We start from the raw sequence: 12,848 nt of genomic DNA, 5'->3' as shown, positions 1-12,848 counted from the left end.
AGGCAACCACGCCTGGGCCCGGGGGAGATCCCTAGGGGGGTGACGGTCCACCGTTCCGGAAACCACAGCATTAAAATCCCCCCCCACCACTAGAATCCCCTCCGGAAGGCCAAGGAGGAGGCGCCCCAGGTCCGCAAAGGTGGTCGTCTGCAGCCCCGGCGGGACATATACTGACACAAAAACGACCACTCTGCCCTCCATTCTGCCCACCAAAGCCGTGTAACGTCCCCTGTCGTCATGGAGCACCTCATCAATCTCCAACGGGAGCGAGTTCTTAACCATAATGCCCACACCCCTTGAACCAGACGTGAAGCCCGAATGGGCCACAAGGCGGTAGCCCCGTCGATTCATAGCACGAAAGGAGTTGCCAATGAGGTGTGTCTCCTGCAGAAAAACTATATCGGGCGAAATTCGCTTCAAGAACTGCAGGACCACACCTCGTTTTATCCTGTCCCCCAGTCCATTAACATTCCAGGACAACAAACTCAGTCCCCTACCCCCCATCATAAACAGAAGCCATCACTCGTCCCCCAGAGAGCACTTTAGAGATAACACAATGATACATTTGCCTTGTGGTGTAAACGAACAACACCTCACCCCAACCCACCCGCCCCAACAAAACTCCCCCCTCCCTGCACCCCTGCATGAGCCCGGACAGCCCCCCCAACTTGCAGTGTGCCTGTCGCCCCTATATAATGAAACTAGCTAGACCCCCTAGAGGAGGAAAGAGTACCCCTTCCAGACCCCACCCAACCTCCATGGGAGAGGAAAGAACAAAGACAGAAGCTTGGTCGAAAGTGGCATCATAGTCGTCCAGAGGGAGGACCAATATCAACCCCTCAGTCCCGATCCAGTGGGCCGTCTCCTCCCGCCGCCCCCCCCCCGCCTTCTCGATCACGATCCCCAGACAGAGTATCCAGCCAGTCCCCGGCCGCTTCGGGACGATCAAAAAAGTGCGTGCGACCATCCACCTCCACTCGCAGCTTGGCCGGGAAGAGCATGGCATATTTTAGGTTCATGTCCCGAAGTCGGCGCTTGACGCCCAGGAAGCTCAGTCTCTGCTTTTGGACCGCTTGGGTAAAATCAGGGTAAAAGTTCACCTCCATATTTTCCAGCTTAATCGGCCCTTGCAGTCTGGAGGCTTGCAAGATCGCGTCCCTGTCCCGAAAGTTAAAAATCCGGGCAATGAGAGGTCGCGGAGGGGCTCCGACCTTCGGCCTTCCCCCGGGAACTCTGTGGGCCCTCTCCACGGCAAAAAATTTACTCAGTCCCCGAGGCTGGAGATGGGTAGCGATCAGGTCTTCCACAAATAGATCCGCCGCCGCTTCCTCCCGTCCCTCGGGTACCCCGATGATGCGGATGTTGTTCCTCCGGGCCCGACTCTCGGAATCCTCAAGGCGCCGATCCATAAGTGCACTCGCCTGACGAAGTCGGCGCACCTCCGTTTGTAGGGCCGCCACCTCAGTCGTGAGGCCCGATGCGGTTTGGGCCAAAGAATCAACCCGGTCGTTGGTCTTGGAGAGATCAGCCCTCACCAGGCCAACATCCACGAGGACCGCGTCGATCTTATGTGCCAGGGTATCGAACCGCTGGCCCACCGAGGCCTTCATCTCGGCAATGGCGCCCATGACGTCTTGCAGAGTCAGATCCGTGGGCAAGTCCGGGGCATCAGAAGGGCCCTCAGAGGACTTGTGTGGTCCGCCAGGAGATCCCCTCTGGAGGGTATAGCGGTCCATGATGTTGGCCTGATGTACGGCGCCACGCCGGGTCGACTTGGTCTTTGATCGATCTCCATCTTGTTTCGTGGCCATCGCCACAGTTCTCACACTCGCACCAGCGACGCCGTAGAGGGCAGGCAATCGGGGCCACGAGCTCCGGGGGGGGGGCCACCCCAGATCGGCGGGGTGGGTCACAGCCGGCAGGCAGGCAGGGTCCCCCAGCGAGGCCACACCAACACAAGGAGCTCCGCGATCTCACTCGCAGAGAAGGCGAGGGGGTGCGAAAGTGAAAGCGAAAGTGCGGGGTACGCGACTCGCCAGGCCCAGCCCGCCGTTGTTGTTCACTTTGCCACCAGGTCACCCCCCAGCGCAAATCCGGGGTCCGGCGAGGAGAAGGCCGCAAACTTCAATCGGTGCTCACTCCGGCACCCGAGGTCCGATTTGAGAACGGGAAACGGGTACCACCTCAGCTCAGGCTCACCAACACAGTCCCCTCAACCGAGGCAGGATGAATACAGGATAAATGTAGGAGGTTGCGGAGGTCCTCGGGAGCCTCGCACCTACGCGGCCATCTTGGTTGCGCGCTAGGCTCCTCCTCACTCAAAAAAGATTTGAGGCATGTTACCGCTTGGTCATTAGGGTTAGACCAGTGAAGGTTGAAATCATCGAGGTAGATGTGGAACAGAACGGAATCAACATTGCCAGAGATGATTTCCATTAATTGTTCAATGAAGGGGAGGTTGTCACCAGGGGGTGATAGAATATGTGTAGTTTGCAGACCGGGTGGTTGTTACTAGAGATGTTGAGACAAAGGTATTCGCATGATGATGGCATAGAAGACTCCTAGAGGGAGACCGCGAGTGTGCTCCTGTGTATGCAGGCTAGACCACCTCCCAGCTTCATAGCGCTGACTAGACGAATTATGTCATGGGTAGGGGGCACTGGGAGGTCTAGGATAGGAGTGGAAGAGGGATTGAGCCAAGTTTCAGTGAGGATGATGATTTCTATCTCATTGTGTTGGATGAGGTCGAAGATATTAGAGGCGTGTATACTGGCTGGCCTGCAGTTGAGTAGTACGCATTTAAGTTGTACCGGTGTATGGGGGATAGGAGTCTGTATGATGTTCACTCTCGTGAGGTTGTCCTTGTTTATGACTCTAAGGTTGTGGGGGGGGTTCTCTGTTCGAGTTAGCCTGAATGGCTTGAATAAGCCCCATAGGAATCTTGTTGGTGTCTAGGATAAGTGAGTAAGAGTTGAGTAATTCTTCGATATTGTTAAGCGCGAGATAGGCCATCGATCTTCTGGGGCGGGAGGGTGCGTTGGGTAGGGGTACGGTTTTAGAAATAGTGAGGAGAGAGAGTTGGTCAAGGCGAGCTCTAACACTAGCGCTCGCCGGGGCTCTGGGCAGATTCGGGCGAGAGAGGAGAGAACTTATCAAGAGGAGATGTTCCAATGAGAGGGCTTTCAAATCATACAGTTCTAGGGTGAGAAAGACAGCTGCCCTTAGACTCTCTTGTAGTCTCCAACGCATGCAAGAGAGCTAACTCCCAAGTCACAGGAGACACAAGAGTAGCTTAACAGGCAGCAAACAACTGGCGCATTGCTAACGCCCAGGCTCTGCTGGCTCTTTATGACAGTGCTCATTACGATGAGCTAGAAAAACTCATATAACACTTGCCTGACCAATGAATATCTAAAGCTAACGACCTTATTCAGGAAGGAAAACCTTATTACTAACACCTCCATTAAATGTGCGCTAGACGCAGCAGACACAGCATCTCGTGCAATTAACACCAGTATATTAATACGCAGACACGCTTGGCTCAGAATCTCTGGATTTAAGCCGGAGGTACAATCCTCCATACTTAATAAACCCTTTGACAAAGAGCATCTTTTCGGCCCAGCTGTTGATACCATGTGGGAAAAGATGAAAAAGGACACTGAGATCGCAAAGTCCATGGGGGCTTTACAGTTACCTGCCAGTAGAGGTTCCTTTCGCCGCTCATTTTACAGGGGTGGCTCAAAAGTGATGTCCACTGACAATGTCTCCTCCTCTAACAAGGGCAACAATCAATCCCCCTCGTACAGAGGATATTCTAGAGGAGGTTTTAGAGGAAACAACGGTAGAGGTAGAGGTAATTCCACACGCTCTTCCCCCGCAAACAAACAATGACTTCCCTCCACTACTCCCTATGATCCCACTCCTGTCGGGGGACGTCTTTCCCAATTCCTACCTGTCTGGAATTCAACCACCGCAGACAAGTGGGTGCTACAAATTATCCAATCTGGTTACTGCCTGGAGCTTACAAGCACTCCCCCAAATATTCTTCCACGAGTACACACAATGTCACCGGAACATCTCACCCTCTTAAAACAAGATGTTCTATCTCTGTTACAAAAGCACGCTATAGAACCTGTTCCGTCAATACATCAAAGGATATATACTCCCTTTATTTCTTAATTCTCAAAAAGGATGGCTCTTTCAGGCCCATACTAGACCTCAGACAGGTAAACCTATACATACAGTCGGACCACTTCCACATGGTCACACTTCAACAGGTGCTCCCACTACTTCAGCAAGGCGACTTTCTATCTACTCTAAACTTAAAGGACGCCTATGTCCATATTCCCATTCACCCTGCTCACAGAAAATATCTCAGGTTTGTGGTGGACGGAAATCATTACCAATTCAAAGTTCTCCCATTCGGAGTAACTACAGCACCCAGGTTTTTCACCAAGTGCCTGGCAGTAGTAAGAAGATAGCACGTTCATGTTTTCCCTTACCTAGATGACTGGCTAATAAAAGCCAGATCACAACAAAGCTGCATACATCACACTCAGAGAACAGTCAAACTGAATCACAACTTGGGGTTCACTGTAAACCTCATCAAGTCTCACCTCCAGCCATCCAACACACAAGTGTATCTAGGAGCCACAATAAACACTTGCAAGTCTCGGGCGTACCCCAACCCAGTCAGGATTCGCAACATGCAAGCTCTAATATCATAGTTTCAGCCTCAACACTCATTACCAGCCAGAGTGTCCATGCAATTGATCGGAATGATGGCTTCTTGCATCTAAATTGTTCCCTATACAAGACTTCAAATGCGCCCCCTACAGGAATGCTTAGCACGTCAGTCAGGCTCAAGGTCAGTTATCAGATCTGGTGTTGATATATGGCCGTTTTCATCACTTTCTGCAGTGGTGGAACATACAAAACCTTTCCAAGGGACGGCAATTTCTCGATCTGGTCCCACAGATAGTGCTAACATCAGACGCATCCGTCACTGGTTGGGGAGCACATATGGGAAAGCATACCATTCAGGGCATGTGGACTCTACAACAAAAACAACTGCACGTAAACCATCTCGAACTGCTAGCAATTTTCTAGCATTGAAAGAGTTTCAACTTCATCTAGTAGGCAAAGCTATCCTGGTTCGCACAGACAACATGACAGCCATGTACTACATACAAAAGCAAGGGGGGACCCACTCTCTACAGCTCTCACAGCTAGCACAGAGCATCTGGAGATGGGCCATACCCAGAAAATATATCTCCTTGCAGAACATCTTCCAGGAGTAAACAAATCACGTTGCAGATCCGCTCAGTCGTCAATGACAGCAAATACACGAATGGGAACTTCACCCTCAAATTCTCCTCCCATTCTTCCAAATGTAGGGCTTCCCAGAGATAGATCTGTTCGCCACCCACCTAAACGCCAAATGCCCAAACTTTGCGTCAAGACATCCACATCCATTGTCCAAAGGCAATGCACTATGGATGAATTAGTCAGGGATATTTACTTACGTTTTTCCACCTCTCCCACTCATTCCATTAGTCGTACAGAAATTCAAACAGCACTCCCTGACGCTTATCCTAGTTGCTCCCAAATGGGCCCAACAACCCTGGTTCACAATTCTGTTGGAACTATCAGTAGTTCCCCACCAAAAACTACACCTCTCCCCCAAGTTCCTTACTCAGAACCATGGAGAGATCAGACATCCAGATCCCAATCAGCTCAACCTTGCGATGTGGCACCTGAAACCCTAGAGTTTGGCTACCTTAATCTTCCGCCAGACTGTATGAATGTTTGACAGAGGCTATACGCTCTACCACATGAGCATGCTACGCAGCAAAGTGGAAGAGATTTGTTGTTTATTGTAACAACAATCAGATCGATCCACTAGACGCTTCAATACAAAACATCATTTGTTATCTATTACACCTACAACGTTCTAATTTAGTGTACACATCTGTATGCTTACATCTGGCTGCAATAGCTGCATATCTGCAAAATAGACAGCACTTGTCTCTTTTTAGAGTGCCCGCTATTAAAGCTTTTATGGAAGGACTCAAAAGACTCATTCCTCCCAGACTTCCACCTTCTCCAGTGTGGAATCTTAACATAGTCCTTACAAGAATCATGGGTCCACCATTTGAGCCGTTGCACAAATGCGAAATACAATTTCTCATCTGGAAAGTAGCCTTCATTATAGCCATCACTTCTCTAAGAAGAGTCGGTGAGCTTCAGGCACTAACCATAGAGGAAACATTTTTGCAAATACACCAAAGCAAAGTGGTCCTTAGAACTAACCCCACATTCTTGCCCAAAGTCATCTCTGCCTTTCATATCAACCAATCTGTTGAGTTGCATGTGTTCTTCCCTCGACCAGATTCAGTGGCATAATGTGCCCTTCACACATTAGATGCCAAGAGAGCATTACTTTACTACATAGAAAGAACAAAGCCCTTTAGGAAATCTAAACAACTCTTTGTTGCTTTTGATCCATCACATTATGACAATCCCATATTAAAGTCAGGCATTGCAAGGTGGATAGTTAAGTGTATTCAAATATGCTACATCAAAGCTAAACGCACACTAACAATTCCCCCTAGAGCGCATTCTACATGCAAACTGGTGGCTTCTATGACATTCTTAGGAAATATACCCATAGATAACATCTGCAAAGCTGCAACATGGTCTACACCACACACATTCACAAAATACTATTGTGTGGATGTGTTAGCAAAACAACAAGCTAGTGTGGGCCAGGCAGTTTTACAAACATTATTTCAAACCACTGCAACAGCTACAGGTTTGCCACCGCTTCAAAATATCTGCTTTATAGTCTATGCTAAAGCGTATGATCTACAGCTCATATGCCTCGAACAGAAAATGCTACTAACACAGTATGCATCTGTTCTTGGACTATAGAGCTGTAGAGTCATATGCACCCACCCGCCTCCCCGGGTACCTTTACCTATTGCAGTGATATCTTACTTAGAAACAGTTTACACAGACATCTCTTTTATTACTTTACTAACTCCATCATCACCCTTTATGGCAAAACAATCTAAGGATGGATTTGATGCCCATGCGCACTATCACCAAAAGGAGGAGTCACCTACCTTGTGACTACAAGACTTCTTCGAACAAAAACAAAGTGCAAGCATCCAGACCCAATACCAGATGCAGATCTATGCTAAAGCATATCACTCTACAGCTCTATATGCCAAGAACAGATGCATACTGGGTAAGTAGCATTTTCCTATTTTTGTTGAACACACGAGGTTTCACTGCGCTGTGCAGGCCCATGCGAATCCGAAGCGGATCCGGACCTCAATTAAAAAGGCACATACACCTACTCACATACTCTCACTCAACCACACACAACCACACACCCACTTACACACCCACACAACCACTCATATAGCCATTCACAGACCCACAAATCCACTTGCACACCCTCTCACAGACCCACATACCCATGCAACCACTCACACACCCACTCACAGACCCACATACCCATGGAACCACTCACACACCCACAAAACCACTCACTCACACACCCATACAACCACTCACACACCCAGGTTACAGGTATGTTATAGTTAGGAAATAGCATTAAAAACATAGAAATTCACTGAAAAGACAAAGGTACAGGGCATTCAAAAACCATAGGAACTCACTAAAACCCCCAAGATTACAGGGATGTTATTGTTCGGTTCAGATTTTACGCACACACAAAACCTTACAAATTCAGCAGGTATAGTTATATCGAGAAACTAGAACTGGTGCCCTAAGATAGCTATAACTCCCTCCCTCCCCATGTACTGCTAATTACCCCACATATAATATTACTCATGGCATCATCAATGACATAATTGATGATATCACTGCAACATTTGCAGTGAAATTATTGATGAGAAAACTGCATGGCACGTGCGCAAGTTATAGTTACCTTGGGACACGAGTTATAGTTACTTGAGATAACAATAACTGTAACTGTTGAATTTCTATGGTTTTGTGTGTGTAAAATTTGAGCCAAACGATAACATCCCTGTAACCTTTGGGTTTTTTGGGTGAATTTCTAAGATTTGTTTAATTCTGTTTCCCAGCTAGAACGTCCCTGTAACCTTTGTTCTTTTCAGTAAATATATGAATATATACATATCCATAGTAACTGTTTTATCACTTTTGCTGTGTTTCTGGCTTAGGATATACAATGGTGTGGTGCTCTCAAGAAATTATGGTACATATGCATTGATGTGCTAATTCCTTGCATGAGCACGTTCCATATCTGGTAGTACTTTCAGTGTTCTCATTAATGTTACATCGTTTCAACACCTCCAGTGAAGGACCGAATTCCCAAACACATTTCAAGAATGTGAAAATCGGAGGATTTTGCAGCACTCCTCTCACATGGCTGCCTCAGGGTAGGAAACAGCTCATACTTCTTTGCTCAGGCAGAGAGTACAATACTTCCTATCCTCTCCTCAAGCTGAAACCAACTACACATGCTCACCAGCATGATTAAAGTGTCCTATTTAAGCCCTCTAGAGGGAAGGACTGTCCCTTTGCCTCCAACACCAGCTCTCCACCACTGCATTCAGATTTTTTTACTTGACTTGACAACTTCCAGCAAATCCCTCTGTCTCACATTCTTTGTTAACTCACATTGTGGTAACTGTTCCTCAAAAGAAAGAAGGGATCAGAGGCCAATTTGGTCACAGAAGTTAGATGAAGAAGGAAAAGTCTCTAAAGTAAGTGTCCCCTTATCAGTGCTAGGTGGGGAGTCTCTCCTTTAGACTTTAGTGCCCTCACACACCCTTGCGGGTATCATGCTTCATCATCAGGCGTTGCTCCTCGTGGGGGCGGCGCTGCCGTCACCTATGGGCCCCGCGAGAGGGCTCTTTGTCGGAGATCTTTTGAGAAGACGCCGCAGTTGTGCATGCGGGTGTGTGGGCCTAAAAGAGGGAGTGAGGTGTTTTAAAATTACCCACCGGTGCCGTAGGTATAATTTTATTTGTGGGTCCGGGGGTAAGATAAAATTGATACAGGGGCAAGGGGCAACCCTCTATTGATAAATGGCATAGAGGACGGGGTATTACTCCGCTGCTCCTAGTGCCCATGTGTGAAAGTGCGTACTGGTCAACATGTTTCGCGCCGTGTTTGGGTCCCTAGTGGATCCCCTCGCGCTTCATCAGGACCATATATGTGAAAAATGGAAATGTGAAAGGAAAAGAGAAAGACCCTCTTTGTTCCTAAAATACCTCTTATTTAGGTGTGTTTGCGTGTTTTGCGCTATGGGGGACACAAATATTGTGTCCCAGCCTAGTACCTGTGGGAATAGAAGGGAGACAACAGACAAGGAACAAACGTGTAGAGATTTTATGTCAGAAACGTCAATAAATGCTAGACAATCAAAAGACATCTGAAGGAAATACCTCTAAATGCTTGTCAGTGCATGCTGGTTGACGGATGGATCAACCTGAATCATTGGAGACTTTGGCATGCACTCGTATATGATGGTGCTAGTAACAACATAACACCATGCGTTTTGTAGTGCACATTGGTCAAACAAACAAAAGTGTGTGCTTATACTGAAGAGTGCAACTAGAGAAAAGGGCTCTCGTATCCTACCATGGTGGCCACCCGAGTGATGTGCTCCCACAACGCGGATATGTTGGTGAACGTTACGTGTGGGATAAGCCAAAGTGCAGCAGTGGAGAAAATCAGTAATAACACTCCCGATTGGGGTACGTCGATCAGGTTGTTTTACAAGGCGGTATTTTCATGCACAATAATCGGAAGATAAAAAAGTGGTCAGAGAAAAAGTTTACGCCTAATGAGAAGGAAAAGTGCCTCCTCGCAAGTCCTAGCAGCGGCGAGGGGGAATCACTGAAAACAGAAAAAAGGCTATCGATAAGGATTCCTCATAGTAACATACCTCTGTCAGAAGCCTGTTGTTGTAAAGCAGAGGAGCAATACTCACATAGTTGACCCCTCGTTGAAGCCTATTCACCTGCCCTGCCGTGTGGAGGACTGCGGTATTTTACTGGTAAAAAGCGGAAGTCAACCAGGGGCGGAGAAAGCCGTGTCTCAGGTGCGAGAGGCACCAATAACAAGACTGGGTTTTGGCTAGTGCCAGTAAAGCTGAGCCAGACTTAAGAAGTAACGACAGATTGCAAGTACTGCGCAGAACTTTAGTCTCAATCAATTGTGAGGAGGAATTTTTGAACTAAACAAAAACCCTAGACAAAAAGCTTTGTCAATTGAATCAATCAATTCTTTAATGTATTACTCATATGGTTGACCTTCTAATTTATAGATCAATCAGAAATTTAGAAAAACACTCAGTGGACAATACTGTGCTATCTGTACGAACCAACACATTCAGTCATTCGATTCAATTCAACTCATTTATTCTCATTCATACATACATCCATTCAGAAACATACAAGGGATTAATTCATCAAATACATAAAACAGTTTTGTAAAAAACCACAGAAAAAAAGGCTAAACAATTTTGTCTGACAGTTTAGATTCAATTCAAATTCTTGTGGCCAAGAGAGCAAGGTCTACGCGTTTCGAGTCCCCATAATTAGTAGGGCTCTCATCAGGACCTGTTAGGCTCTAGTGGGTGGAAAATAGATCAGCCGATCTATATCACAAATAGTTATGATGTTAAATGTTTGGCTTTCATCTTGTTTTAGTTAACAGAAGCGGATGTGAGGTCCAAGCTGAGGGCAGTACATATCATTTGGTCATCAGAAAAGCTGCGGAAATGTTGGATCTTTCACTCCTTACTACAGAGCTAATATATAATGTTCTAACTGCGTTGCTCCATTCTTATTTCACCATCCTAGGTGCCTCTACTACCTTTCAGTGAGGTTTAGACAGAGTCAATTTTGAGTATTTGGAAAAAACCTTTGACAACCAAAGCTGTTTCAAGCCCGATAGCCAGACGTTATAAACCAGCTCCTGGTGGTCCTTCCTTCTTATCTCATCCTACACCAGTCTGGTTGGCCAGGCTTCATGCTCTCCGAAGCTGACCCCAGGAGACTATTTTCCTCCATATTTTAAAATATCAAACTTTCCTTAATAGATTTTTTTGTTTTTTCTCTCTCTGAGGTGAAAACAGACAAAGCGAATGTGTCTAAAGACACTCGTCTACAATAAGCATATATCTACTTGTTTCATTAGGGTTCAGTATCCCTTGACACCTCATAGACGTGCTCCCTTTGTAACTACTTTAATAGTGTCTATGTTTTTCCTTTTTCCTTTTAGATACCATTACTTAAGGAAAACTGGCAACTTCGAACGGTCAGCTGGGCTGCAGGCAGGAGTGGACACCATACAGGTGAGAGGAGATGTGTTCTCCGAAAGGTTATGAGTGAGTTACACTCCAATGAAGAGAAATGTGATTAGTAAATGATTTGGAGGTATGCTGTGCAGTTATGATAAACTGTGTCCTGTAGAGAGATACACCCCATAAAAGTGAATGTGTGGGCCTGATTGTGGTGAGGCAGGTTCCTGGCCAGTGTGTTATGTTATAGGAATTTTGGAAGGAGTGAAGCAAACCCTATACAAGTAAAGTATACTGTGGGCTTGGAAATGAGGTAGAGATCACAGAAGTAAAATATACCCTAGGCCAGGGGATGGGGGATAGAAGTGGAGATAATCTCTATATATGTCACTGTTGTTCTGTAGCTCACTGCTGCCACTTGTGTGCCTTCATGGCTCCTGTGTGATGGCCAGACATGTGCTCCAATTATGGGGCCAATTCAGATTCCGGTCAGAAGGGCTGCGACCGACTGTCGGAGACCTGCCGACCGATTCGGATCAAGTTGGCAGGATTCCTTTCCTACCGAGCCATTCCGATGGGCTTGGTTGGAAAGGAATCCCACACGGATTTCCGGATTGCGGACGACAGGCTCGGAGAGCCCGTCCGCCGTCTGGAAATCTCCCAGTACTCCCCCGGCCGCCTCTTTGTGACCGAGGGAGTACGATGGCAGCTTTTCACTGCCTTTTCGTGATGGTTTTTCCGGCCCGAAAAGGCAGTCGGAAACTGTCTTTGGGGGCCACCAGTAGGCCCCCCATGGGTGTGAGGCTGCCGAATGGCAGCCTGAGGGCAGCTATGGTGCCCCTCTGTGGATGCCTGCACCCAGTGGCAGGCACCCCTGCTTTCAAGGATGCAGGCATGCATTCCGCTCGGAATGCATGCCTACATTGTCTTGTATACGAGTGCGACCGAACCCTGTTAGGTCGCATCGTACTAGCAGGGCCGTAACCGACGACAGCAGGTCGGTCGCTTACGGCTCCTGACCAATGTCGGACGGACCTGAGTCCGTCCGACATCGGAATCGGCCCCTAAGTCTTGGTTATCATGATGCAGCATCTAGGAGAGCCATTTGTAGCAAAAAAGGTTTGTTAGGCTGAGGAGACAATGGGTTGTTTTTTCCAAATATTACCTTCTCTTTAGGCTGGCTGATCAGACTTCGCTTATATGACTAGAAAGTGTATTGGCATTGTGTTGTGACAAACATAACACATGATCTATGTCAGCCAATGACTCTGAAAAATATGTTAGATAGTGAGTTGTCACATTTTTACATACATACATTGATTAGCCTCTATGGGCAATTATGTAACGTGTCCTCTAAAATCCAGATCTTGGCTTCACACTGATGAGGTATACAGAGATAGGTGTGAATTACACTGAGCACTCATGAAGTCCATCCACATGAGGTGCATTTAGGGGTATGTCATGGTGAGAGGAACATTTACTCCTATTGAAATCCACCAGGCTAAGGTAAAGCGAGATTTCAGGGTAAATGTACAAAGCC

The 12,848-nt window shown here is 47.1% G+C and overlaps 1 protein-coding gene across 1 annotated transcript in view; it reads left to right on the top strand.

Moving 5' to 3' along the window:
* B4GALNT4 (beta-1,4-N-acetyl-galactosaminyltransferase 4) overlaps window positions 1–12,848 on the top strand; it is an 841,437-nt gene that overhangs the window by 761,701 nt on the left and 66,888 nt on the right. The window contains exon 17 of the mRNA XM_085644956.1: window positions 11,290–11,362. Coding sequence (XP_085501082.1) covers window positions 11,290–11,362 — 73 coding nt within the window. The remainder of the gene's footprint in view (window positions 1–11,289; window positions 11,363–12,848) is intronic.

This window comes from Triturus cristatus, chromosome 3_1, assembly GCF_964204655.1.
Source record: "Triturus cristatus chromosome 3_1, aTriCri1.1, whole genome shotgun sequence".
Lineage (NCBI taxonomy): Eukaryota > Metazoa > Chordata > Amphibia > Caudata > Salamandridae > Triturus > Triturus cristatus.
The sequence above is the reverse complement of the archived record's forward strand: the minus strand, read 5'-3'. Positions and strand labels throughout refer to the sequence as shown.